The sequence below is a fragment of the Bubalus bubalis genome, chromosome 8 (genome assembly GCF_019923935.1).
Source record: "Bubalus bubalis isolate 160015118507 breed Murrah chromosome 8, NDDB_SH_1, whole genome shotgun sequence".
NCBI classification, from domain to species: Eukaryota; Metazoa; Chordata; class Mammalia; order Artiodactyla; family Bovidae; genus Bubalus; species Bubalus bubalis.
This window is the reverse complement of record NC_059164.1, coordinates 111847365-111874428: the sequence shown is the minus strand read 5'-3', so window position 1 is coordinate 111874428 and position 27064 is coordinate 111847365. Positions and strand designations below refer to the sequence as shown.

Below are 27064 nucleotides of genomic sequence, written 5' to 3'. Positions count from 1 at the left end.
TTGGTGCAGTGGGGTCCGCCGGACTAGGACGCAAGAAACCAAACCCAGACTCGGCTCTCTCGCTTTATCATCCGTCACTAAACCTCTTTGGGAATCAGCTCCTTGAAGGTGAAATAAAGGGACAGACTCGAGCTGTGGGCGCAGATGTTTCAAACTCATGTCTCCCATCCAAGTACTAACCAGGCCCGACCCTGCTTAGCTTCCTATATCAGACGAGATCAGGCGCATTCAGGGTGGTATGGCCACAGAAAAACCCATGTCTCAATAGGGGTTTCTCCCCCTTCCTTCACACACTCAGCAGCCAAAAAGCAAAATACGACCCTGTTGGTCTCATTTCCCATGATTTAGGTTATGAAAATGGTGATTTTCTCCACATGCTTTTGAAAAGCAGAATACTGCTGCCTCCCAACCAGAACCACAGACTAGAGGGTTCCCCTCCTGCTCCAACAAAACTCCACTGAGCTTGTCTATATTTAATTTCTCATTTTCTTAAGATGTGCCTCCTTCCGAAAGCAGAATAGAAGAAGAAGAAGAAAAAAAATCCCAGTTAACTGGATTCCAGTTCATTGAGGGTTTACTATAGGAAGCCACGCTGGAGAACCCTCCAGCCTTGTGAACATGCAGTCTGCGATCTGGACACCTTTTATTTAATTTCAGGAACTCCCTTTGCATGGCAAAAAGGGGTCTGAGGAAAGCAGAGCGGCACAGATGAGGGGAGGGGCAGAGGCAGAGCACTCAGGAACTGTGGCCCCCTCCCCCCCGGCTGGGAGAGAAGTGGGATCCAGGGGAGGAGAAGTCATTCTTGACGCAAACAAGGGGCCTGGGGCACGCCACCCCACCCCAGTGCCTGGCCATGCAAGACGCAGAAATGGAGACTGTGGCCCATTAGGACCATGGAAGAGATGCACCGACTGGTGGGGAGTCCCCTGGGGACCACCCCCAACCCCCCCCCCCGACCCCCCGCAAGCGCCTGCAGGGTCTGGAGCCCAGGAGGGTCTGTGTCCGAGTCCACGGGGCATGGCCGGTTAACAGATAGCACCAGTTGGGAGGCTCAGGGCAGGAGAGAGACAGAGGCTCTCAGAGGCTAGCACCTACTGGCCTGGGCCCTCCTGGGGAGACTCATGTCCTGCCTGGCTGCTCTGGCAGCAGGAGCCTTGCCCTCACCCCATAGCCCCAGGAAAGGAGGAAATTGTCAGGACGAGGTCTGAGCCGGGGCACCAGCTGCCTCTGGAGGGCCAGGGGCACCACACTGAGGGGCTGGAGATGGGAGGGACAGGCTGGGGGTCCGAGAAGGGGGGACCTCCCTCCTGCCCAGCGGTGCCCTAACACCGAGAACCTTCCAGAAGCACATTCCTGGGGCATTTTGTAGTCAACCCGTTGCCCATTCCCCACCCCATGACCCCATGAGTGTGCCCCCTGTTGCTTCTGATTTATGTGCGGTGGGTCAGGGGCAGAGAGACCAGGCCACAGAGGTCTCTCCAGTTCCAGAGGTAGGCAGCGCATGTGTGGTGGGGTGGACACTCCGCTGGAGGCCTGGCCCTGGTCCCCCGCCCGCCCCTCTAAACCATCTCAGCTATGTCTCCCCTTCCTCAGCTATCCAGTCGGGAAGCTCCGACCCCACCTACCTCGGAGGGACAGGCTAAGGGTGAAAGTCGATAACGGATAGAAAAACGTGTTTTTTAAAAAAAGTATAAAGCGCTATTCAAACGCGAGGCAGTGTTGTCATCACGGAGATCCACCCCTTAGCACGTCCCTCCTCTTTCGCCTGGACACCTCGGCTTCCTTTTTTGGGGTCACTTTAACCCTTAGGACCCTATTTCTTGATCTTGGCAGGGGACCGAGACTCCCGGGTGGCTTTCCCTGACCACGATCTGAGACCCCAGAGCCCCAGAGGCCGAATGGGCAGGCTAGGTGCCCAAAGGGGTGGTGGGGGTGTGTGCTGGCCTCCTCGCTGCCCTTCCAGGACCGTCCCTGCGGGAGGAAGCCCCTCCGTCCACCCCGTGAGAAGAGCTGGGCTGCCCCTTCAGCCGGACAGGTCTAGGGGACCCCTGCCCCGGCCTCGCCACCCTCAGGGGGACCCCCGCCCGCCCCTCCCACCCTCAGGGGGATACCCCGACTGGAGTGCAATTCCTGTTCCCGATTTCCAGCAGGTGGCGGCTCGAGGGAGGGAAGGCGCCCGGAGAACCAAGGGCGGGATCGTGGTGGTGGGGAACGGGGTGGGGGGAGCCTCAGGACGCGCGCCCCAGGCTCGCCCCGCCATCCCCGCCCCCCCGCCCTGGCCCTGCTCCTGTCGCCGCCGCCGCCAGGCCCTAGTCTCGCTCAGGCGGCGGCTGCAGGGGCCGCGGGGCGCCCAGGCCCGGGCCGCCGCCGGGGCCGCCGCCGCCGCCGGCGCTGTGCACGCGCAGGTGGTCCTTGAGCGACTCCTTGTAGCGGAAGCTTTTGCCGCACTCGCCGCACGTGTAGGGTCGCTCGCCCGTGTGGATGCGCTGGTGCTTGAGCAGGTTCTGCTTGCGGATGAAGCTCTTGCCGCACAGCGCGCACTGGAAGGGCCGCTCGCCCGTGTGCAGCCGCTGGTGGTTCTGCAGGTGCTCCTTGCGGCTGTAGGTCTTCTCGCACTCGGAGCACTTGTAGGGCCGCTCGCCGCGGTGGGTCATCTGGTGGCGGATGAGGCCCGAGTGGCAGTTGAAGCTCTTCTCGCACTCGGCGCACTCGTACGGCCGCTCCTTGGTGTGGCTGCGGTGGTGGATGATCAGGCTCTTGCGCACGCCGAAGCTCTTGCCGCACTCCGGGCACGAGTAGGGCTTGCTGCGCGCCCCGCCGCCGCCGCCGCCGCCGCCGCCGCCGCCGTGCAGTAGGAGACTACGCCGGAGGCCGCCCGGGGAGCAGCAGCTGCCACAGCCCCCGCCCGGACCCCCGCCCGCCGTCCCCGCGCCCCCGCCGCCGCCGCCGCCGCCGCCGCCGCCACCCGAGCCCCCGCCGCCCTCGCCGCCCGCGCCGCGCTCCCCCGGCAGCGCAGGGAAGCCGTCGTCCAGCAGCGCGCCCCCGCCGCGGCTCGGGGGGCCGCCCGCGTCCTCCGGGGGCGCCGGCAGCGGGGGCAGGCTCGGCGGGGCGGGCTGCGGCGGCGGCGGCGGCGGGGCCGGGGCCGGGTTCTTCACCATCAGCAGGCTGTCACCTGCGGGGAGAGACACGAAGAAGCGACATGCTGATATGGCTCGTCCGGGGCGCGGGGGACCCACAACCGTCCCTGCGAGGGGGGCCCCCAGGTCCTTGATTAGGTCCTCTGAGGCCTCCTGAGAATCATGGGCTGGCGGGCCCCTAGCTTCCCCCGAGGACGAGGGGATTAAACACAGCTGCCTGACCCTCGGACCTGCACAGAGCCGGGAGCCGGAGGCACCCGAAGCGGGTAGGTGGGGGTCACGCAGCTAGGTCAGGAAACACCCCCAGATGCTGGGAAGAGCGGCGCTCTGAGAAAGCTCCCTTGAAAGGCAGAACTGCCCGGAAATAGACTTAACTGTATGTTCCATGCTAATTTATCTAAAGAGAATTTCTTGACAAGAGGGAAAGAATTTGCCAGAACCTATCCCAGGTGAACCCACCACACAGGTGGCTCAGGCAGTAAAGAACTTGCCTGCAATGCAGGAGACCCGGGGTTCGATCCCTTGATTGGGAAGATCCCCTGGAGGAGGGCATGGCAACCCACTCCCGTCTTCTTGCCTGGAGAATCCCATGGACAGAGGAGCCTGGCAGGCTACAGTCCATGGGGTGGTGGCAAAGAGTAGGACTCAACTGAGCCACTGAACCACCACCACCATCCCAGGTGAAAAGCCTGTCTAAAGGCCTAGGGGAGTGGAAGGCAGGGAGCTGGGGGCATGCCTCCCACCTCCCATGTGCGGTTGCATCTCCACCTAGCACGCAGCCTTTGGCCTCCTACAGCAGTGGGGTCAACTGGGTTGGTGCGAGTCCCATCTGGCCTCAGACCCCATCTGTGGGGAGCAGACATCATGGTGCTCTGCACTCCCTGCTGTGGAAGTGGCTGCTTGGCCAGCCTCTCCAGGAAGCACCAGTCTTGCTCCTACAATGATGCTCTTTGCTTGCATCCCTGCCTCTCCATAGTCCATGCTCCCACACTACTGTGGGGTCAGAGGGACACAAAGCCCAAAGCGTCAATCAGAGCAGCGACCTCAGGCCCAGGACTCCGACCCCCGAGGAACCACTGGGTTTGATGACCATGTTCAGGAGCCTTCTCCTTCCTTCACCCTCCATCATCACCTCCTGGATCCATCGTTCACAGTCCCTTCTTCCTACAGGAGCCCCAAACTGTGACACGTGTTCCTTACCAGCTGCTCCTAAACAGGCTGGGCTGAGCCCGCCCCCACCCCCCATCTCAGCCCACACTGACGGTAGGTCTGGCTGTGGCCTCTGTCACCGCCGCACTGTGGGCCTTGCTTCTCCCTCTCCGCAATCTGCTCCTCTCATTCCTTCATAGGTGTTATTCCCAAGAGGACCCCCAAGGAAACCTCCATCTTGGGGACTGTTTCCCAGGAAACCCAACCCCAAACAGTCCCAATCCTCCTCTGATCCTTCGTCACGCTCGGTGTGGGCACGTTTTTTGGTGCTCTACCTTCCTGACCCAGCTCAGCTCCTGGGTCCCTCTGCCCCTTCCTCTGTCGGGGTAGCCCAGGGGACCCCAGTGCGGTGACAGCGGTCAAGGAGCTGAAGACTGCTGGAGAAGACCACACGTTCAGACCTGGCCTCCCACCCGGCAGCTCAGTGTGTCCCATTTTCCATGGAGACGATGTCACACCTTCTCCTCCAGCATCTAACGTGACGACTTGATAACTCTGGAAATCCCTGGCCAGTAACTGATTCAGATACAAGCACGTGACCTTGTTCTGGCCGATGAGATGTGTTTGCTGGGAAGGCTTCCTCACTCCCTGGAGAGAGTGTAAGGAAAAAAAGATGATCTTTCCTTCCCCTCTGGGGCTGGAGGTGATGCTTGGAACAGCTGTGGCCATGTTGCTCCATCCACACCAAGGGTGGACGAGCAAGGACTGGAAAGAAACTGGGGCCTTGATAATACAGCTGAATCCTTGAACTAACCAAGACTGAAACCAGACCACCTCTTAATTACGTAAGAGAATAAATGTCTTTATTCTTTGAGTGTGGGTGAGTGGGTTTCTGTCCTCGACTACTGCAATTCTCTTTTTTAGTTTTATTTTTTTGTCTTTATTCTTTAAGGCAGTTTGAATGAGGATTCGAAAGCAGTGAGTATCCTTCCAGACACAATGGCACAGCTTCACCCAACTTAACCCTCCCTTGACTTCATGTGCTCCCCCTATCCAACTACCAGCTCATCTCATTTCTCTGTTCCTTTTTTTTTAGTTAGCTATACTTGCTTTCACTACTTCTTTACCTCCATTCTCTTTCAGACTTTCACAATCAGGCAGCATGTCCCAGCATGCCACTGAAACTTTTGTCAACATTCAGGTCTGCTCGCTCCCAGTCCACTCTCCTTTCCCTGGCTGTTAAGAAGACTCTTGAGAGCTCCTTGAACAGCAAGGAGATCAAACCAGTCCATCCTAATGGAAATCAACCCTGAATATTCATTGGAAGGACTGATGCTGAAGCTGAAGCTCCAATACTTTGGCCACCTGATGCAAAGGGCCGACTCATTGGAAAAGACCCTGATGCTGGGAAAGATTGAAGGTGGGAGGAGAAGGGGACGACAGAGGATGAGATGGTTGGATGGCATCACCGACTCAATGGACGTGAGTTTGAGCAAACTCTGGGAGATGGTGAAGGATGGGGAAGACTGGTGTGCTGCAGTCCATGAGGTAGCAAAGAGCCAGACATGACTTAGCAACTGAACAACAGCAACACAGAAGATGTTATCTCCAAGATAGACATATCTCCAAGAAGATATGTCAAAATCTGCATCCCCCCAGTGGTTCAGAGTGTGACCTTCTTTGGAAACAGGCTCTTTCCAGGGGTAATTAGTTAGGATGAGGTCATACTGGAGGAGGGCAAGCCCCTGATCCAACGTGACTCCTTGACCTTACAAAACACAGACACACAGATGGTGTGAAGACAGAAGATTAGGGTGATACATCCACAGATCAAAAGACAGCAAAGATCACCAACAAACACAGAAGCTAGGAAGAGGCAAGGTGGGGTCCCCCACAGCTTTCAGAGGGAGCAGGGCCATGCCACACCTCTGACTTCAGACTTCAGGCCTCCAGAACTATGAGAATAAATGTCTGCTGCTTCAAGCCACACTGTTCGGTATTTTGTTAAGACAATCCTAGGAAACTAACACCCCTGCATCCTCAAAAGGAAAGGGGTCAATGCTTTGATACAGGCCTTCGAAAGGCTACCACGACAGAGCATCACCCTGTAAGGGGCAGGATGGGTGAGCAGCCATCCCTCTGGACCAAATACCCAGGGGCCCAGCTGGGTGCCCCACTCACCGGGGCCAGAGTCTAACCCGAGCTCCCCGTCCATGGAGTCGCGTGGGCCCCACGGGTACGGCTGCTCCTCCTGCTTTATCCATGACAAGATGTCGTGGGCGGAGATCAGAGACTCTGTTTGGGGAGAGAAGGCAGACAGACTTAGAGCCTGTTCATTTCACTGAGCATCCCACCAAAGGCTCAAACACCACCACACGCAGAGGCCGCTGCTCTGCCCAGAGGGTGTGTGCAGTCTGGGTATCCTGTGCCCCCACCCTCCATGAGGCCTCCCTGAATGGACCTCACTGGTGCTGCTGCACCTGGGCTCAGCCAGGCAGGAGGCCCATCGCTCAGGAGGCCCGTGTGGCGACAGAGCCAGGATTGGGATCCTGGGAGCCCCAGGGCCATCTGTGGCACCAGGCCAGAGGGGAGCCCAGCCTCTGACAGCCCACAGGACAAAGGGAGGAGGGCAAGGCCTTCATGATCAGTGACAGCAGAGGCGGTGGACAAGGGTTATTAATGAGGACTGCAGCAGAACATCCGCCTCCCTTATCAGGCTTTCTCCTCTGTCCTGGAGCCCTTCAGCTCCCCACCCCAAACCGTGTGAAGCTGTAGAGCTGACAGACTATACGGAACCCCAGACTCTATATCGGCCTTTCTGCCTGGTATCCCCAGGGTTCACAACCACCAGAGGAGATGACGCTGGCCTCCTCCACTTTGCAAGTATACATGAACACATGCACATATGCGTGCACACACACGTGTGCACACATAAGCACATATACACACATGCACGTGCGTGCACACACACACACACACGCACGTGCAGCCTGGGTGGGCAGAGCTTCCCTACTGCTCTTTTATGCTTCCTTTTATACCTGGACTACCCTCAGAAATTTTCTGGGAGTCATCTAGCTAGTATTTGCTCAAGGAAAATTCCAGAAAATGTAAATTACTTTCTGTCAGAAATATGCACCTTTAAAAAGCTTTTTAGGGACTTCCCTGGCCGTCCAGTGGTTAAGACTCCGTGCTTCCACTGGGGTGCAGGTTCGATCCCGGGACAGGGAACTAAGATTTCACATGCTGCGTGGCATGGCCAAAAAAAGTACAAAATAAATAAATAAAAAGGCTTGTTGATTATACTTCAGAAATCAGCTATGTCATTTCAGTATCAGTTCACTAACAGGAGAAATTATTGATGTAAGGATTCCTTTAGAGAAATCCTCACTTTTCTAGTAGTTACACACCAAAATGTGTACAAAGTCGTCCTCTGGGGAACACACAGTGGTTCATTCCCTGAGTCTCTCAATGGCCTTTGACCAAAGTGACTCAGTCAGGTTGATTTCCTGGCAGATAGGCACGTCACCCTCCACGTGCGCCGGCGGACCGCTCACCTGAGTTGGGGTCCGTTGGGATGTCCCTCTCTGCCAAGTCCTGCTGGTCCCACACGCACGGGGGCTCCTCCTGTTTGATCCGGGATAGGAGATCCTGCGCGGAGGCCGGCGAGTCTGCTTGAGGGGACAGAGCAGCAAAGGGGTTAGGGGACACGGGCCCTCCCGCCAGGTGCTGCTTTACGTCTCTCGTCTCTCGACAGGTTCTTTTCCCTAAACGTCAGCGGTAATCATTCGGGGTCATTAAAGCCTTAGGTCGGCTTGGCCCCCACTGCTGGTGCTTTTGCTGAGAATAAGTAGAAACTACTTATGAGTGATGACATCACAGGGATGCCGCTGAGAGAGCTTGTCTGTCCTTCAGGAATGTAACCCCTTCCACAGTGAGGGAGGTCTTCCTCCTGCAAGGACCAGCCAGGGAAATGACACTTCCAGGAAGCCTTTGGGTGAAGGACAGGGAGGCCTGGCGTGCTGCAGTCCATGGGGTCGCAAAGAGTTGGACACAACTGAGCGACTGAACAACAAGAAAGCCTTTTATCTTCACCATCTTAGGGGGAATTTTCTAAGATGTAATCTATCTGTTCTTTCCTCTGCAGACTCCATTAAACCTCACTTACCTTTTATTGCCATCTTATCTCAAAGACCCCACTGGAGATAGTAATGTGGCTATATAGGCTTTCGAGGAACGAGCTGGATGAACTGGAAAGCTGTCTTCCTCTGCTGGGGGGCTGTTACCACTCGCCTATGAGTATGAGACTTTGACTAAGGGGATGAGGCTTGTGGAGCTCTAACCCATGGGTAAGTTAAGAGCTTATCTTAACTTATACTATCATCTTAACTTATAGTCACAGGACATTACTGTATCTTGTGATGGGTAATTTTATGTGTCCACTTGTCTAGGCAACAGTACCCAGATAGTGGGCCAAACATTACTCTAGATGCTATTATGTTGTTTTGTTTTGTTTTGAGGAGTTTAACACTTAACCCATAGACTTGGAATAAGGTGGATTGCCTTCCGTTATGTGGGTGGGCCTCTACCACCAGCTGATGGCCAAACAGGAAAGGACTGACTCCCTGAGGAAAGGTGAATCCTACCGGCAGGCTGCCCCTGGTCTCCAGCTGGCAAAAGCCAACTCCTTCAATTCAATCACTCTCTCTCTACACATGTGTGTGCACGCACACACCCTACTCTTCTTTGGAGAACTCTGACTAAGCCACATCTTCTCAAACAGAGCGCTCACGTACACATGTTGGATGGATGCTGTCAAAGAGGAAGTACCCAGACTGCCCATCAGGACGGCGCCTAGGACAGGGGGGCGGCTGGCACAGAGGCAACAGCTGTGTTTGTTTAAAACAAATCAGTTCTTCCCACTTGGGAGCAGGTCTTAGGGACCCACAGATTCCCCACCCACTAAACCTCTAAAATGCCTCACTCTCAGTACTTCAGCAGACACTGTTTTTCGAGGGGAGAAAGGAATAGTTAAAACCTGATGTTACAAAGAAGAGAAAACAGAACAGCTAAGGCTAGAGGTGCTGGCCCCTCATCCCCATCAGGCACCATGTCTGTGCCTCGTGGGAAACCCTGTCTGTCCTATCCATCAATCGTGGACCCACACTCCATCTTCAGCTCAGGCCTCTGGCCGGGCACACCCATCAGAGAATGATGGGCGCCTGTAGACCATGCAGACTCTTCCCTCCGCCACTCAGCCCAGGTGGCCAGGTGGCTCACTCACCGGTTATGGACTCCGTGGGGATGGCTCTCTCCTCCAGGCCCCGCTGAGCCCGGGCGCACAGGGCCTCCTCCCGCTTCACCTGAGAGGACGCATCCGGTGCTGGCCCCAGGGGCTCTGCTCCTGAGGACAGAGGGTCACACGGTCGGTACCGTTTTCAGGAATGATCGTCAGCTCGGGGTCAGGGGCACGGCTGACAGCGCTCACCAGGGAAGAGAGCACAGGGGCCTTGAGTTCCTATGGGCACCTAGGAACCCTGAGGAGCAGAAGCACCTGGGAGCAGGGGGTGATCAACCTCCAGGACAAGGGGGTGGGCCATGCCGCAGAGTAAGGTAAGAGAAGGAAGGCAGAGAGCATGGAGACAGCCCGTGCTGGGTGGGTACTATCAGGATAGGCCACAGGGCTCCCTCCGCATGGGAGACATCTGGCTTCATTCTGCACCCCAGTCAGAAAGATTGGGCCAGACACACACATACACACACCTACACCAGCAGACACAGACACACACCCACACCAACAGACACAGACACACAGATACATAAACACACACAGATAGACACACCAACAGATAGACACATGACACAGATACACAGATAAACACATAGACACACCAACAGACACACAGACATACACACATACACACACATAGACACACCAACAGACACACAGACATACACACATACACACCAACAAACAGACACAGACACAGACATACACATATACACACATAGACACACTCACAGACACATACAGACACACCAACAGACAAACACAGACATACACATATACACACATAGACACACTCACACAGACACACACACACACCAACAGACATGACAGACACACAGATACACAGACACACAGATAGACACACCAACAGACACACAGACACAGATACAAAGACACACAGATACACAGATAAACACACAGACACACCAACAGACAGACACACAGACAGACACACATAGACAATCACAGACACATACACAGACACACTCAGACACACGCACACAGATAGACACACACTGACACACTCACAAATACACACACACAGACACACCAACAGACACAAATAGACACAGACACACAGACATACACATAGACACACACACACCTGCACACAGACACACACTCACACCAACACAGACACACACTCAGACACACACAGACACAGACAGACACACAGACAGACACACAGACATACACACAGACATACACACACAGGTACACACCCACAAGAACACACACAGACACACACACAGAGACACGCACAGACACCCTCACACAGACACATACAGACACACACAGACACACTCACAGACACACACAGACATACTCACAGACACATACACATACACACACACACACAATTAGCAGGAAGTTAGACTGGGCAAAGGGAAGCAGCCCAGCCCCATTCCTGGATGGCTAACGCACAGCATCCTATGCACAAGGGACAATAACGCATCTTCCATGTAGACCCCAAGGTGTGACCACAGGGCATCTTCCTCTTACGAGGTTCTCTGGTGTGACTTACACCACCAGCCCCAGCAGGAGACAGCTCAGGCAGGAGGAAAGAGACGAGATGAGGAAACGGAAGACACGGATCTGGGTTTCAGGTCTGCGTTTCGCCCAGCGGATGAGTCACTTGGCCTCTCTGGCTCTCAGTCTGCTCTGTCCCCCCTTAAATGGACACCGTGGTCTCTGTTCTATGTGACACACGGATAGATGACAACTCAGTGAAACAGCTGAGGTTACACTGCTTTCATGGGAAAGGTCATCACAGCTGCTGACCTCAAACGTGTGGGGTGCTTAAGCCAGGGAAGGAGCCATTTAGACAAAATGCCCAGAATAGGCAGATCCACAGCGACCAGTGACTGGGGGGTATGGAGAACGGGAGTGACTACTTCCGGGTGTGGGGTTCCCTGTGAGGAAATGTTCTGGAATTAGATAGTGCTGATGGCTGCACCAGCCTGTGAACCACTAAATCCTACACTCCAAATGTGAATTTATGGCAATGTGAATTACATGTCAATAAGGATCATCAAAAAAGCAAGAGAGTTCCAAAAAAACATCTTTCTGCTTTATTGACTATGCCAAAGCCTTTGACTGTGTGGATCACAATAAACTGTGGAAAATTCTGAAAGAGATGGGAAGACCAGACCACCTGACCTGCCTCTTGAGAAACCTATATGCAGGTCAGGAAGCAACAGTTAGAACTGGACATGGAACAACAGACTGGTTCCAAATAGGAAAAGGAGTACGTCAAGGCTGTATATTGTCAGCCTGTTTATTTAACTTCTATGCAGAGTACATCATGAAAAACGCTGGGCTGGAGGAAGCACAAGCTGGAATCAAGATTGCTGGGAGAAATATCAATAACCTCAGATATGCAGATGACACCACCCTTATGGCAGAAAGTGAAAAGGAACTAAAGAGCCTCCTGATGAAAGTGAAAGAGGAGAGTGAAAAAGTTGGCTTAAAGCTCAACATTCAGAAAATGAAGATCATGGCATCTGGTCCCATCACTTCATGGCAAATAGATGGGGAAACAGTGGAAACAGTGTCAGACTTTATTTTTCTGGGCTCAAAAATCACTGCAGATGGTGATTACAGCCATGAAATTAAAAGACGCTTACTCCTTGGAAGGAAAGTTATGACCAACCTAGATAGCTTATTAAAAAGCAGAGACATTACTTTGCCAACAAAGGTCTGCCTAGTCAAGGCTATGGTTTTTCCAGTAGTCATGTATGGATGTGAGAGCTGGACTGTGAAGAAAGCTGAGCGCTGAAGAACTGATGCTATTGAACTGTGGTGCTGGAGAAGACTCTTGAGAGTCCCTTGGACTGCAAGGAGATCCAACCAGCCCATTCTAAAGATCGGTCCTGGGTGTTCATTGGAAGGAATGATGCTAAAGCTGAAACTCCAGTACTTTGGCCACCTCATGAAGAGCTGACTCATTGGAAAAGACCCTGATGCTGGGAGGGATTGGGAGCAGGAGGAGAAGGGGACGACAGAGAATGAGATGGCTGGATGGCATCACCGATTTGATGGACATGAGTTTGAGCGAACTCCAGGAGTTGGTGATGGACAGGGAGGCCTGGCGTGCTGCAATTCATGGGGTCGCAGAGTCGGACACGACTGAGCGACTGAACTGAACTGAACTGAAGGAGAGCAAACTGGGAGGGAAGGGGCTGCCTTTGAGCAACCTTCTGGGGAGGTTTCGGTGAATACGCCCTCCACGTGTACGATAGGAGGGGCAGAGGGCCCCGACAGGAAGGCTGCTGTGACGAGGCCGAGAATACGGTTGGAGGACCAGATTTCACCTGGTCCGACACCGTCAGGAGAGCCAAGTCCCCGAGAACCCGCATACCTCCTGTCACTAGGTGTGATGTTCTCAGGGAACTGGTTTCTTAGAATTTAAGATTCCCCTCGGGTGAGGGGACAGCCTTGGAGGGTAAATCTGCCTGTGAGAACAGGCTGAGAATGCTGGAGATGACAGCCGGGCACAAAGCAACCGGCCACGTGCACCACGCGCACCACGCGCACCACTCACACCACGCACAGAACGCACCCTACGTACAGCACGCATACTACGCACCCTATGCATATCACGCACACCACACACCCTACGCACCCATGCACACTACGCACACACGCACACTACGCACACACGCACATTACGCACACCACGCAGCCACACACACTATGCAGCTACGCACACCACACACCCCACATAGCCATGCACACTACATAGCCACGCACACTATGCACCCACGCACACCACACACCCACGCAGAGCCTTCTCCGCCCACTTGCCTGGGCAGGGCCGTTCCCACGTCTAGAGCCCCAGTCAGGCCTGGGAGGCCGCCCCTCCCCATCATCTCCAGTTTACCTGGGCATCTCAAGTGACATGCCTCTAACCCAAAAGACGGACCTCCATGGTGGCCTTTTTGGCCCTGAAACTTCCTGTACCTGACCGCCAAATCTGCAAGGCGGCAGAACCGGCCCCACGAACAACTAAGAGAAGCTGCGCCCCCGCCCCCCGGAACTCATGCTGGGATGGGGGCTTCTCTCCCGCCCCACCCCGACCTGGGGCTCTCTGCAGCTGCCATCACCTGTGTCTGGATCCATGAGGATCTCTCTCTCTTCTGGGTCACGCTGCTCCCACACGCAGGGCTCTTCCCGGGGCTCAGCCTGAGATGGGGCTTCCGGCTTGGACACGGGTCCCTCCGAGTCTGGAGTGAAGTGGAAGGCAAGGAAGGGCTGAGGGACGTTCACCAAAGGGTCTCCATCAACGGCGATGGGGAGCCCTCCCCTCCCCTCCCCTGGCACCCCTCTCGGCAGGTGGCCCGTTATGTCAGGTCATCTCTCAGGAAAGTCTAAGTCAATGGATGCTCCAATTCCTGGTGGAGAACTAGCTGGGTTCTGGAACCCAGAAATAGCAGCAGAGAGACCGGTGGCTTCTCCCGGGCTGCTGGGAGGTAGCGCCTAGGGGATGCTGTTGGGCTGTATTCCAGCATAGTAGCAGCAGAGTGTTCAGTTCTGTAGTAACAGGCCCTGTTCCTGGGTCTTTACTTTCCATACTCTTATCAATTGCTCTAACTTCCTAACAGAGAAGCACATTGTCTCTTGAATTTCCATGAAGTATGAACACGAAACACCTTGCCTAGGGGTGCATCCTGGGTTGAGAAGCATGTCACCCCTCACTCCGGAGATGCTCGCCTGGGGGACGGAAGGCACACTTACCCAGGGACATCAGGGTTTTGTAGTTCTCCTTAACCAGGTTGTTGTAAAGCTCCTTCTGCCATTCGTCCAGGTTCTTCCACTCGTCCTCGGAGAAGTAAACAGCGATGTCCACAAAGGTCACTGGAACCTGGGCCAACAACAGCCTTAGTCTGGTGCTTCCTGCCTGCTGCTCCTCCCCAGCTCCCAGGAGGGGCACTGACCACTCCACCCCAGACTCTGGCCCCAGTCCCCATGGCCCCAACCTGCCCATCCTGCTTGGCCTGTCTCAGTGGAGTCAGTCCACTCTGATTCTCCTGAGCTCCCAATAACAGGATGGTCACCACTGCCTTTTAAAAATGAGGCATTTCAAAGTTATGTGGCAGCCTGGATGGGAGGGGAGTTCGGGAGAGAATGGATGCATGCATATGTATGGCTGAGTCCCTTCCTGTTCACCTGAGACTATTACAACATTGTCAAGCGGCTATATGCCAATACAGAATGAAGTTTAAAAGTTTGAAAAAAAATAATAAAAAACTAAAAATGAGGTACTTAACCACATCCTTTGTAAATTCACTTTAAGGTCAACTGGGTACCCAAAGGTCAAGCTTTTGGTGTTCAGGGTGACAGACATAGGGTAGGTTCTTAGAGTCTCAGGGAATCAAGTACAATAAAATCCTGTTGAGAAGCTGTACTTCTGTCACCTCTAAGTACACAGCTACTTTTTTGTCACTAAAACTTGCTGGTGCTAAGGCTCTTGATCTGCTTTGGGCACCACTATGTCCCAAGCATCTAGAAGCTCATAGTTCAGAGTCAGTAAGCATTTGCTGGATGTGTTGAATGGTCTTTGCCCACAGTAGGAAGGTCCTGCTGGAGCCTGAGTCATCGGTTGTCTAATGTCAGTCACAAGATTCAGGGGCATCTCGTCTGCCCCATAAAGCTGTCATCTCAGGTGGGCGAGGCCTCCTGTGCCCATTGCGGTCACTAACCAGCGTGGCCTCATCTTCACAGAATCGTTCAGGATGGTTTCTGTTCCGTGACTTAAGGATCTGAGCTGCCCTGTGCTGACCACCAGCCTCACCTCCTACTACTTCCTGTTCCTGCTGGGCCAGCCTTTCCCCCTCACCCTGAAACCCAAGCCCTCGGTTCTCCCCAGGCCCTGACTCTTGGTACCATCTTTCTTGGTACCTGACATGTGGCACCTTGGTGTGAATTAGAAAAAGCTGCCCTCTTGGGGTCAGGCCCGCGGGCGCGCTGTCTGGTGAGTGGGCAGTGCCCGTACACAGAGAAGAAGTGCCAGTGCCAGGGTCAGGTGCCACATGGCACCTGCTGCCTATTGCCTGGCGGCACACTCCCATCTGTATAAACAGAACTAGAACTTCAAATCCCCCGGACCTTCCACAGACTTGGGCGAACCCCCAACCTAGGAAACTGAGGCAGACCGCCGTCTTCATTTAAATTCCCTGCCCAAGACAAAGGTCACGAAATTCTGCAGGTGACAACCGCGATACACTCTGACCTCTTGGCTGAGGCTCCAGGCTGCTTCGCAAGCCTCTTGGCCGGCTTGTTTCCACCTCACTGTGTTCCCCAGGAGGCTTCTTTCGAACTCTTCACTCTCCCCAGCCACCCCCAGTCTCCCTTTGATGGCAGCTTGCTGGTCGCAAGCTCCTGGCTCAGCCGTCTCCCAGGCGAGCCGAGTCCCCACACGTGCCCTTCATTTCTCCTCTTCCTCCAGCTTGTGACACAGTCCACACCAGCTTCTCCCTCGGGCATCTTCCATCTCTCCCCACCCTGCTCTCACTTCAGGGCCTCCAGCCCTCCACGCTGCCACCTTGAGTGAGGCTACAAGCCTTCTTCTCCTGAAACGTTCCAGAGACCTCCCTGTCCAGGGGTGAAGACTCCATGCTTCTATTGCAGGGAGAATGGATTCCATCCCTGGTCAGGTAACTATGAATAAGATCCCACATGCCACTTGGCATGGCTCAAAAAAAAAAAAGGAAAGAAACATCCCAGGACGCACGCTCTGTGTTTTCTTCACAATCCACACATTCCTCACTCCCTGAAATCTGCCCCTGAGCCCCATACTGTCTGAAACCACCTTCTGGGAGGTTGTCAGTTTCCCGCCGATAACCCTTGACCCCTCAGTCCTCACAGAGGCCAGAGCACCTTCCTGAAATCTCCTGCTTGGTTCCCACAGCCACAGAGCCCGGCTCTCATCTTCCTTACAGCTCCTCCTTCTTCCCTCCGAGATCAAGGTCCGGCCCTCACTCTTCCCTGTTTCCTTTCCCCTTGGCAATTTCCTTTTTTTTTTTTTTTTTTTTGCTTTTGTCTTTTACAAGTTCTGTGGGTACCTCTTTGTAGATGACACTCTTCAACATTCCCTTCAGAGTTCACATTTCAGCGGCCTTCTGACTGGCTTCATTTATTCATCTTTTAAGGACCTCACACAAAATGTATTCAAAACCAAGTTGGTGGAATTCTCTGGAGATACGGTGAATAAGCGTCCACCTACCAATGCGGGAGACGTGGGTTCGATCCCAGGTCCGGGAAGAGTCCACGTGCCGCGGAGGAACTAAGCTCGTGTGCCACATCTACTGGGCCCGCATGCCTACATACCAGGCTCCACAGCAACAGGAGCCACCACAGCGAGAAGCCTGCGCACCACAGCGAAGAGCAGCCCCTGCTCACCACAACTAGGGAAAGCTCGTGTGCAGCAGCAAAGACCCAGTGCAACCAAAAAAAAAAATCTGTTGCCTTTTCCAACACACCAACTCCTCTGCCTCCCTTCACCAGTCAAAATTCTAGGACCATAGTCTCCCAGGTGGAAAAAGATATCACTGCAAAAACTTCACTGTGCTAGGATGTGGCAGAAGTCTGAAACATGGTCCAAGACTACGGGCAGCATACAGTTTAGCCAGACAGAAAAGACTATCCATGAATTATCACAAATAATTACACAATTACTAGAACCCACAAGGCACAGAGGAGCTGAGAGACAACGGCCTTCCTTGGATCTGACAAAGAGAATGTATCTAACAAGGCCAAGAGTCTACAAGGAATGAAAACTATGGCCCACAATATTAACAGTCTCATGGTGCCTTATGGTTGTGGATATTTTAAAATACATCCACAAATTCTTTGTCCCTTCAAGAAATAGAGCCTAATTCTCCTTCCATTGAGTGTGAGCAAGACTGAGTGACTTGCTTCTAATAAAAAAAGAAGTGATGGTGTACAACTTCTGCTGTTTGGTTGTTCAATCCCTAAGTCATGTTCAACTCTTTGCAGCCCCATGGACTGCAGCACACCAGGCTCCTCTGTCCTTCACTATCTCCTGGAGTTTGCTTATATTCATGTTCATTGAGTTGGTGATGATATCTAGCCATCTCATCCTTTGCCGCCCTTTTCTCCTCCTGCCCTCAATCTTTTGAGGGCCCAGCATCTTTTCCAATGAGTCAGCTCTTCAGATCAGGTGGCCAAAGTATTAGAGCTTCAGCATCAGTTCTTCCAATGAACATTTAGAATTGATTTCCTTTAGGATTGATTGGTTTGATTTTCTTGCAGTCCAGGGGACTCTCAAGAGTCTTCTCCAACACCACAATTTGAAAGCATCAATTGTTCACTGTTCAGCCTTCTTTATGGTCCAATTCTCACTTCCGTACATGACTACTGGAAAAGCCATAGCTTTGACTCTACGGACCTTTGTTAGCAAAGTGATATCTCTGCTTTTTAACGCACTATCGAGGTTTGTCATAGCTTTCCTTCCAAGTAGCAAGCGTCTTAGTGGAGGTGATGGAATTCCAGTTCAGCTATTTAATATCCTAAAGGATGATGCTATTAGTGTGCTGCACTCAGTATGTCAACAAATTTGTAAAACAACTTCTGAGGTTGGGTCATAAAAGTTGCTACAGCTTCCATCCTGGTCTCTCTTTCTGGATCCTTCACTCTGGGGGAAGACAGCTGCCATGTTATAAGGATTCTTAAGCAGCCTTACGGAACAGGTTCAAGCAGTGAGGAACTAGCTGAGGCTTCCTGCCAGGAAGGAAGGAGCAACTGGAAGCCAATCCTCCAGCCTCAGTTGAGCCTTCAGATGACTGTAGCCCCGGTCAACAGCTTGACTATAACTTCATGAGACTCTGAGCCAGAACCACTCAGGCAAGCTGCTCCTGAGTTCTGTAAGATGGAAACTGTAAGATGATAAAAAATAATTTTTTTAGGCTGCTAAGTGTTGGGGTATTTGTTACACAGCAATGGATAACTAATACAATGAGCTACCCGGTGTTGTCACAGTGGTCCTCGCAGCTCCACAAATCAAGCGTATTATCATCTTCATGTTACAGACGAGAACACTGAAGCTCAGAGGGACCCGCTGAGAATTCACTTGCTGGATGACTTATTTAAAGGTCACTTCTTTCCTAAGAGGAATTGAGGAAGCCCGGAGACAACAAAAAACATACTTGACCTGTGGTAGGAAAACTGATATGTGGTAAAGCCAAGATTCAAACCCAAGCTTTCTGCTTCCGGACCCCACAAGTAAGCCATGTTCCGTGAGGTACAAATCAAGACCCCGACACGTGGTTCAACGCACAGAATGCACAGCGGGGCCAGGACTCGGCACTGAGTTAAAGTGCAGAACACAGACAAGAGCAAAGGGCAGCGTGTGGGGAGATGGACACAGCAACACGGTATATACGCCAAACTCTACGCAGAACAGCCCCGCGGGCTGCAGCGGCAGAGGGCGGCTTAGGGAGGAACCGCTGTTAGGACTCAGCTCTGCGAGGCCTCGATGGATCACCGTCCAGCACCTCCTCTGGCCAAGCCACTGGCTTGACTGCCAGAACCAAAGATAAAAAAGGGCCAGGCCCTCACGTGGAAGCCTGAGCCCTCCAGCTGCAGAGTCACTCGGCACACATGTTTTGCTACAAGCAGGTCCTGTCGCAGGCACTGGGATGCTGCAGTGAACCACACGGAGGAAAGCCAACCAAGAGACACAGAGAAAGTATTTCAGATACCTGAATGCTTAATTGCTTGGAGGAAATGAGAGCAGGGACCAAGGAAAGAGTGTGTTGGGCTGGGTGGCCAAGAAGGGGACACTGATCCAGTGACAGCTAGCAGACCCCTGATGGGAGAGACCTGGGGTGGAGGGCGGCTTCAGTGAAGGAAAGTCCCTGCCAGGGGGACCCTTGGTACGCTGGCATCAAGGAGTGGGCAAGAGGGGGTGAAGGGAGATAAGGTCAGAAGGGTGGGTTTGAGGGAGGGGACCACTGACAAAATGGGGGTTTTTAAACTGAATCCTGGGGAGCCATTTGAGGGCTTTAAACAGAGGTGATATGACTGATATATTTTTCAAAAGGATCAGTCTGGTTGCTCTGTTGAAAATAGATGGTCTGGGGTGGGGGCCAAGGATGGAGACAAGGGGACCAGCGAGGAGGCCACAGCAGAAATCAGACAGGAGGCAGCGGTGGTTACAATTAGACGAAGGTGGGAACAGTGGAGGCAGCGGGGGGTAGGAGGGGGGCTGTGTGTATATTCTGAAGAAAAATCAGATAGTATTTACTAATATAATGGAAATCAGGTGTGAGAACGAGAGGAGGCGAGGATGACCCCGAGGCTTGCGGCCTGAGCAGCTGAAGGATGAGGATGACTTTGAGGAGAACAGGGTTCAGGCAGAAATCAGTTCAGTTTAAGTAAGTAAGTAAAAGTCGCTCAGTTGTGTCTGACTCTTTGTGACCCCATGAACGGGGAATTCTTTAGGCCAGAATGCTGGAGTGGGTAGCCTTTCCCTTCTCCAGGGGATCTTCCCAACCCAGGGATTGAACCCAAGTCTCCTGAACCCAGGTCTCCTGCATTGCAGGCGGATTCTTTACCAGCTGAGCCACGAGGGAAGCCCAAGAATACTGGAGTGGGTAGCCAATCCCTTCTCAAGGGGATCTTCCCGACCTAGGAATCGAACCGGGGTCTCCTGCATTGCAGGCGGATTCTTTACCAAGTGAGCTATCAGGGAAGCCCCAGTTTGGTTTGAGTTAAATCTAAGATATTTACTGACAGCCTGATGGAGATGCTGAATTAGCAGGCAGGAATGCGAGTCTGGCATTCGAGAAGGAAGTCTAGGCAGGATACAGAGAGCAAGAGTGGGAGGGAAAGACTGCACTCGGGAGTTCACGGCACACAGACTGTATCTATAGCGCTGAGCCTGGGTGAAATCACGAGGGAGGCAGGAGAGACCGCAGGCAGGTCAGGAGGAGCCCGGGCCCACTCCAAACGTAAGAAAAGGAGAGGAAATGGCAAAGAAGACTGAGAAGCGGAGCTGGTGCTGTAGGGAAAGAACCAAGGTGGGGAGGGGTGTCCGGAAGCCAAAGGGTGTTTCTAGGAAGGGTGGTCTCCTGCATGAAACGCTGCTGAGAGGGCAGGAAGACGAAGACTGGGACTTTAACACTGTGGTTCTAATGATCCTTGGCTCTATGCTCATGAACACCATTAGAGCTCTGGCAAGGCCAACAGGATGACGAGGTGGTGGCAAGAACCTCAGCTACATGAGTTCAGGGAGAATCATCTAATCCCCAGTTTACTGGAAGACTGAGAAGAGAGGAACACAATAAATGAGAGCAGGGAGGATGCAGCAGCAGAGTCCAGACAGTGAGGAAGTCCACAGGTCAGATGGCCTAGTACTACAAGGGAATATGGGAGAGACAAAGGAGGCACTTACAGGGGGGAAAAACTTAGAGACATAGCAATCACAGTGTGTAGACTTATTTAAGTTCACATTTGGGCAGCTCAGTTGGTAAAAAACTAGCCTGCAATGCTGGACACCCAGGTTCCATCCCCGGATAAGGAAGATCCCCTGCAGAAGGAAATGGCAACCCACTCCAGTATTCTTGTCTGGGAAATCCCATGGACAGAGGAGTCTGGCGGGCTACAGTCCATGGGGGTTGCAAGAGTCGGACACGCCTTAGCTACTTAGACTAGACTATAGAACAAAATATTTTTGGAAGAAAATCGGAACACTGATTGGATATTTGAGTAGGCTGAAGTCTTTGTTGTGGTAGCCACAGTATTGAGATTTTTACTTTAAAAAGAGAGTCCTTACCTTTTAGAGCTACACTTTGAAATATTTACAATTAAAGCGACTGCTGGGGACTTCCTTGGCAGTCCAGGGGTTAGGACTCAGCCTTCCAATGCAGGGAGCTTGGGTTCAATCCCTGGTTGGGGAAATAAGATCCCACATGCCTCACGATGGGCTTCCCTTGGTAAAGAAACTGCCTGCAATGCAGGAGACCTGGGTTTGATCCCTGGTTGGGAAGATCCCCTGGAGAACAGATAGGCTACCCCCTCCAGTATTCTTGGGCTTCTCTTGTGGCTCCGCTGGTAAAGAATCTGCCTGCAATGAAGGAGACCTGGGTTCAATCCCTGGGTTAGGAAGATCCCCTGGAGAAGGGAACAGCTACCTGCTCCAGTATTCTGGCCTGGAGAATTCCATGGACTGTATAGTCCATGGGGTCACAAAGAGCTGACACTTTGACGTTGGACACTTTCATGCGTCACAATATGGCCATGCATCACAATATGGCCAACAAAACCGAAATTGCTGTCTGAGATGTTTTTCAAGATAAAATGGGAGGGAGACATGGGTAGGGAGTGAGATGAAAGAAGAGTGTCCAAGAGCTGGTAACCACTGAAGCTGGACGATGCGTTCATGAGGGTTCATTTCGCAATTCTATCTACTTTTATATAGGTTTGAATTCTCTATAATAAAAAGGGAAGGAGAGAAAATGGAGGGAAAGAACTGGTGACAGCAAATGCAGACTGCTCTAAAGCAGAGCAGAGAGATGAAGTCGCAGTGGCGGGAGATGCTGGTCTAGGGAGCTGTTTTACTCCAGAGATGGGCGGCAGTGCAGAATGTCTACAGGCTGGTGGGGACGACGAGCCAGTGGAGGGGGAGGAGGTGACAGTGCAGGGGGCGAAGGGGAGAGAGGCTGCGTGACTCCTGGCGCAGGTGAAGGGGTGGAGCCCACAGAAAGGCAGAGTACACATGGCTGGACGTGGAAGTCTCCGTAGGGGGACCCCGTCTTCTCAGTGGACTAGAGAGCAGCCCGTTGACCGAGAGTGCAGGGTTGATGGGCCAGGAGAAGGTGGGAGGGAAAATAGAACAGGAAACGGAGCGTGAATTCTGATCGTGAGATAGGCCCGCTGATGATGGTCATGACTCTATCGACTCTGCTCAGAGTGGTTTCGGGTCTTCTCCAGCTGCGTGCAGAGGAGCCAGCACAGACAACAGCCAACAACAAACAGTCTTTGAAGGTGTCAAGGCGAAAACCCAGGCGGGAAAAGCTTTAGGAATTTGCAGACACCCAGACCCCTCGGGAGGGACTGGGAGCAGAGAGGGCAAAAGGCTCACAGAGAGAACCCGCGGGCTCTGTGGGGAATGGGTGGAGGCCAGCCTCCCTGCAGAAGAACATTCCAGACGAGGTTGTTTAAGTGGAGGCCGGCTTTGAGAGGACACCGACATTGGGCAACCAGGCGTCAGAGACGTTTGTGAGAAGGCCTGACGAAATGAAATCAAGGTGCTGGTCCTCACCGTCCTCCCTGCCCCTTGGGGACCACCGCTTACCTTGGGGACCTCGCCCTTGCTGCCCGGGGGCAGCCGCAGGACCCAGAAGTTCCTGTTCCTCAGCAGGTTCTCCATGTTCTCCAGCCGCCTCTGCAGGAGCCCGTACTCCTGCAGCAGGGTCCCCAGCACGGCCCACTTGCCCTCCATGTGGTTCCCGAACTCCACGGCCGTCTTCTCGCAGTCGGCCAGCTTCTTCTCGGCCGTCCCCGTCCGGCCCTCCAGGTTGAGCAGCTGGCTGGCCTGGGCGTCCACCTTCCTCTCCACGGCCTGGATGGCGGCCACCACGGTCCAGAGCGAGATCTCCGCCGTGGGCAGCTGGGGCTCTCGCATCATGCGGTCGGGAAAGACGGGGGCCCGATCTGGGAAGGGCGGGAACTGGAAAGGCATCGGTCGCCGGGCATCCATGTCCCATTCCTGAGCCTGCGGGCAGAGGAGGGGAAGTGACGGCCGGCATGAGACCCCGTGTGAGGAGCGAGGGTGGCCTGAGAGCAGGGGACAACGCGTCAAATGCTGCAGATCCCCGTTCTCCTGCCAAGCCCCTGCCTCTCTGGCTACGGCGTGTTCACTAATGTCCGCAGCAGTTAGTGGGCACCCACCCACCGGACCTTCCCATTTCCGGCCTGCGGGAGTCAGGCTGACCCATGGCAGGTCAAGGTTGTGGACCCTGTCCTAAACTGTCACAGGCCACCTCTCTTTGATGAGACCAGCTGCTTTCTTCATGGGCTAGACTTAATGATGAACTCCGCAGAGCTTGCCCAGCGTTTGCTGCTTCAAAGCAAAAATGTTCACATCAGTCACGCGCCCCTAATCGTCCCAGCAATCTCTAAGCAGGTTAGGGCAAGAACGATTATCCTAGAGCTCTGCTTTAAAGATGATGAAGTAGAAGCCCAGAGAAGTGCCTTTCCAGAGCATGGCTCTGCACCGCCTACTGCAGCAGTTCTAGGTGCTGCAGGTTGACAAAAACACAGTTCAGATAATGGGGCTGGGGGCGCGGGAGACACTGGGAGCCCGAGCCAGAGAACAGGCGAGCAGCCTTGTCTCCTCACACAACTATGTATTCATATTTCCCAAAGTGGGTGTGCCTGAAAATGTCATTCCCTGAGGAGGGGGGAGGGGGGAGCATCTCTAAGAGGAAGAGAGGATCCCCCCACCCCTCCTGCTTCCCTGGGGGAGGGGTACCCAATGGCCCTGGTCCTCCAGTACCCCCAGCTTTGGGTCCTCACCCAGAAAGGCAAAGTCCCCAGGATGCAAGTTAAGAGTTGATCCCTATGACCAAGAGAGGGGTGGTCACCGTGTACTGTTGACCCGGGGACTGGCCCCATACCCCACCAGCACCCGGGGCTTGCTGGACAGCAGAGCTGAAATGGTCTCTCCTTGCCATGTGACAGGGGAAGGGTCACGTTCTGTTCTCTCTGTTGCTGCTGAAGGGGCCCTCAGGATGGGTGAAGTGGAGACCAGTTACTCAGAGGTGAGCTGGGCAGGTCAGGACAGACACGCTCACCGCCCTCTCAGACTCAGAGTGGCTGTGGCAGCCACAGAGGAAGATCACACAGGTTCCAGGGAGCGACTCCTGACATGGGAGAAAAGGCAGCAGGGCCTGGGTGAGAGGTCCTAGCATCTCCAGCAAAGCCATGCCCTCGGCACACAGAGGTGTCATTCCAGCTTGGCCCACCGAACGGGTCAAGGGCTGACGGGTGGAAGTTCAGAACGTCACCGGGCCCAGTTTACTTTTCACAGGTGTTGGGGGAGAAAAATTTTCCTTCTACCCTTCTAGGTTCTTCCCTGGTCTCACAGTCAAATTGCCATAAGACAGATCAACATGAGAAAAACAAATTTAGTAAGATGTATACCTCCTGCATTGGAGAAGGAAATGGCAACCCACTCCAGTATTCTTGCCTGGGAAATCCCATAGAGGAGCCTGGCAGGCTACAGTCCACGGGGGTCGAAAAGAGTCGGACACGACTGAGCGACTAAACAAACAAACATACCTCCTGTAAACATGGGCAAGACCCAGAAAACTGAGTGATCTGCCAAAATGACCCAAACCACTGTATGAAGTACCATCTACAGCTAAGGACAAAGGATGATGTTAGGGGCAGGGGAGTTAGTTATGGGGGTGACCAGGGAAAGGACAGGATGCAAGGGCACAGGTTAATGCAGATATAAGTCACTGCCTTCTCCTCTGATAAAGAGGTTTTAGCGATTGAGTCATGCCCTCTTCCTGGTACAGCGATGGAGGTTTCTCTTCTACAAAGGGAACTCCTACTTGGTTTTCAGAGCGTCTCCTGTGCCTGCAGCTCCTCTAAAATAACCATCTTAAAATAATCCTGGTGCCAAGGAGGCAGATTTTGGGGCAGCAGATTCTGCTCCCCTAAACAGGTTTGGAGATGTAAGGCTGAAACATGGTCAGACAGGACACAGCAACTCCTGGCCAACGTGTCAGAACCTGGCTGGCTGAGAACCAGGCCAGGGACAGAGGGGGGCTTGGCGGAGTCCAGCCGAGGTCAGCTCCCACCCTCTGCCCCTGGCAAAGCCATCGAGGCCTGTCTCCACCTCACACACAGCCCTGGAGCTCTGGCTTCCCAATTCGTCTGCACCCTGAGCTCCTTACGGACTGGTGCCCACTCTCAACCCCAGAGACTCCAATTTCACCGGTCTGGAGGAGGCTTGGGCGTCAGGAGTCTTGAAAGGTGCTCAGGTGCTTCTAACAGTGCGGCCAAGTTTGCCCACCGCTGGCAAGAGGGCAAAAGCACCTCTCACCCGCCCCTTCCTCGATCACAGCCGGTGCCAGGGGGAAACGGTGAATCGCTGTTACACTTGGGGAGAGATGATGGCCGTACAACATTTAAACACACCTTTCTGTCTGAGTTGGCCGCAGCGGTAAAATCTGACCAGGGACCCCGCGCGCCCACGTCCCCGGCCCGGCGCGAGGCGGCCGGTCAGCCCCTAGGCGAGCCCGGGCCGGGGTGGGGGACGCGGTCACGGCAGGGACCGCGCGTTCCGGGCCCTCCCCCCGCAAATCCCCGGCCCCGCGGGGGCCTCCCCGGGGCGCCAGCTCCCGGCCCGGCCGGCACGCGGCCTCGGGGGCCCGCCGCTCCGGGGTGCGGGCGGGGGCCTGCGAGGGCGCCGGGCCCGGCCTGCCTCGCGAGCCCCCGTCCCCCCGACCCCACCCCCGCCCGCGGCCGGGGGCCCCCCGCCGCCCCGGCCCCGCGCCCCGCCCCCACGGCAGGCGGGCGGCCATGGCGCCGGCGGGGGTGCACCCACCTGCATGGGCGGCATTCCCTCGGCCATTTCCCCGCGCAGCGCCGGCTCCTGATGGCAGACCTCCTCCGGGGGCAGGGCCTGCGCCCAGCTCCAGCTCCCGCTGTCCAGCCCCAGGCCCTGGATGCCCAGCTGCTGAGGCTGCGGCCGTGTTGACACAAACTGCATCCTGGGAGCGCTGTTCCCCCGCTCGGGCCGGCCAGGGAGAAGAAGAACGTTTTCCAGGCGCCTTCCCCCTCGCCGGGGCCGGACAGCTCCATCTACAGCCCGTAGGAGCAAACAGTCCCCTTCGGCGGCGCTCCCCGCCCCTCCGCCGCCCGCGCCGCCAGCCAATGGCCTCCGAGCTCCTGCCCGCCTGCGGGGACCGACGGGGGCCGCTCCGAGGCCCGGAGCCACCGCCGCTCCGAGGTGGCCCTACAGCCCCGTGGGCCCCTCGGTGCGGGTGGCCTGCCCCAAAGTCCCCAACCGCGCAGGGTCCTGAGCCCGGGACGGGATTTCTGTCCGTTCGGCTAATATCTATTGGGCATCCCAAAGGACCTGACCCTTCTGGAAAATGTTGCAGTTATCTTCAGCCACCTTTGTTCTGGCCTTGCCTGTTGCCTCACTCCTTTGCAGGCTTCACCTCCCCCACTGTCCCTCTTCTCGATCCAGATTTACCTGGATCAACTCCGGGCGTTTGCCTGGATGCCAGAGAAGTGACCTGGGTTGGGTTAGAAGAGGGCCAGACCCTTCCAGCCAGGAAAGGAGCCCTGGGTTTTAACAGCAGCCTCCTCGAGCACCTTTAAATGCAGGTCAACGGCAGTTTGGAACACCAGGCCAAGTCAGAGGAGGATGGGGGAAGAGGACAAGATAGGCTGATGGAGAAAGCGTGGGAAGGGGAAACTCATTCACTCATTCCACAACTATTTACTG

The 27064-nt window shown here is 54.4% G+C and overlaps 1 protein-coding gene across 2 annotated transcripts; it reads right to left on the bottom strand.

Moving 5' to 3' along the window:
- Positions 1-556: 556 nt before the first annotated feature.
- ZNF282 (zinc finger protein 282) lies at positions 557-26445 on the bottom strand. Of its 2 annotated transcripts, none has more exons than XM_025292072.3 (8): positions 26156-26445; positions 22892-23311; positions 14311-14437; positions 13680-13799; positions 9568-9687; positions 7841-7957; positions 6468-6581; positions 557-3172 (listed from the first exon to the last, which is right to left on the bottom strand). In XM_025292072.3, the coding sequence occupies exons 1-8, from the start codon at positions 26318-26320 to the stop codon at positions 2310-2312; spliced, it is 2046 nt and encodes a 681-aa protein (XP_025147857.3). In that variant the 5' UTR covers positions 26321-26445; the 3' UTR covers positions 557-2309. The 2 variants fall into 2 exon arrangements, with proteins under 2 accessions (XP_025147857.3, XP_025147858.3); XM_025292073.3 differs by having other exon boundaries at positions 7841-7954; positions 26156-26443.
- Between the last annotated feature and the right edge of the window lie 619 nt (positions 26446-27064).

What these genes read in the sequence shown, in the direction of transcription:
- ZNF282 (XM_025292072.3), bottom strand. Translation starts at nt 26,320, where the DNA reads ATGCAGTTTGTGTCAACACGGCCGCAGCCTCAGCAGCTGGGCATCCAG. An exon ending in AGGGAATGCCGCCCATGCAG is followed by an intron (nt 23,312 to 26,155) that starts GTGGGTGCACCC and finishes CTCTGCCCGCAG; the next exon opens with GCTCAGGAATGGGACATGGA. An exon ending in CCCAACGGACCCCAACTCAG is followed by an intron (nt 6,582 to 7,840) that starts GTGAGCGGTCCG and finishes CTCCCCAAACAG; the next exon opens with AGTCTCTGATCTCCGCCCAC.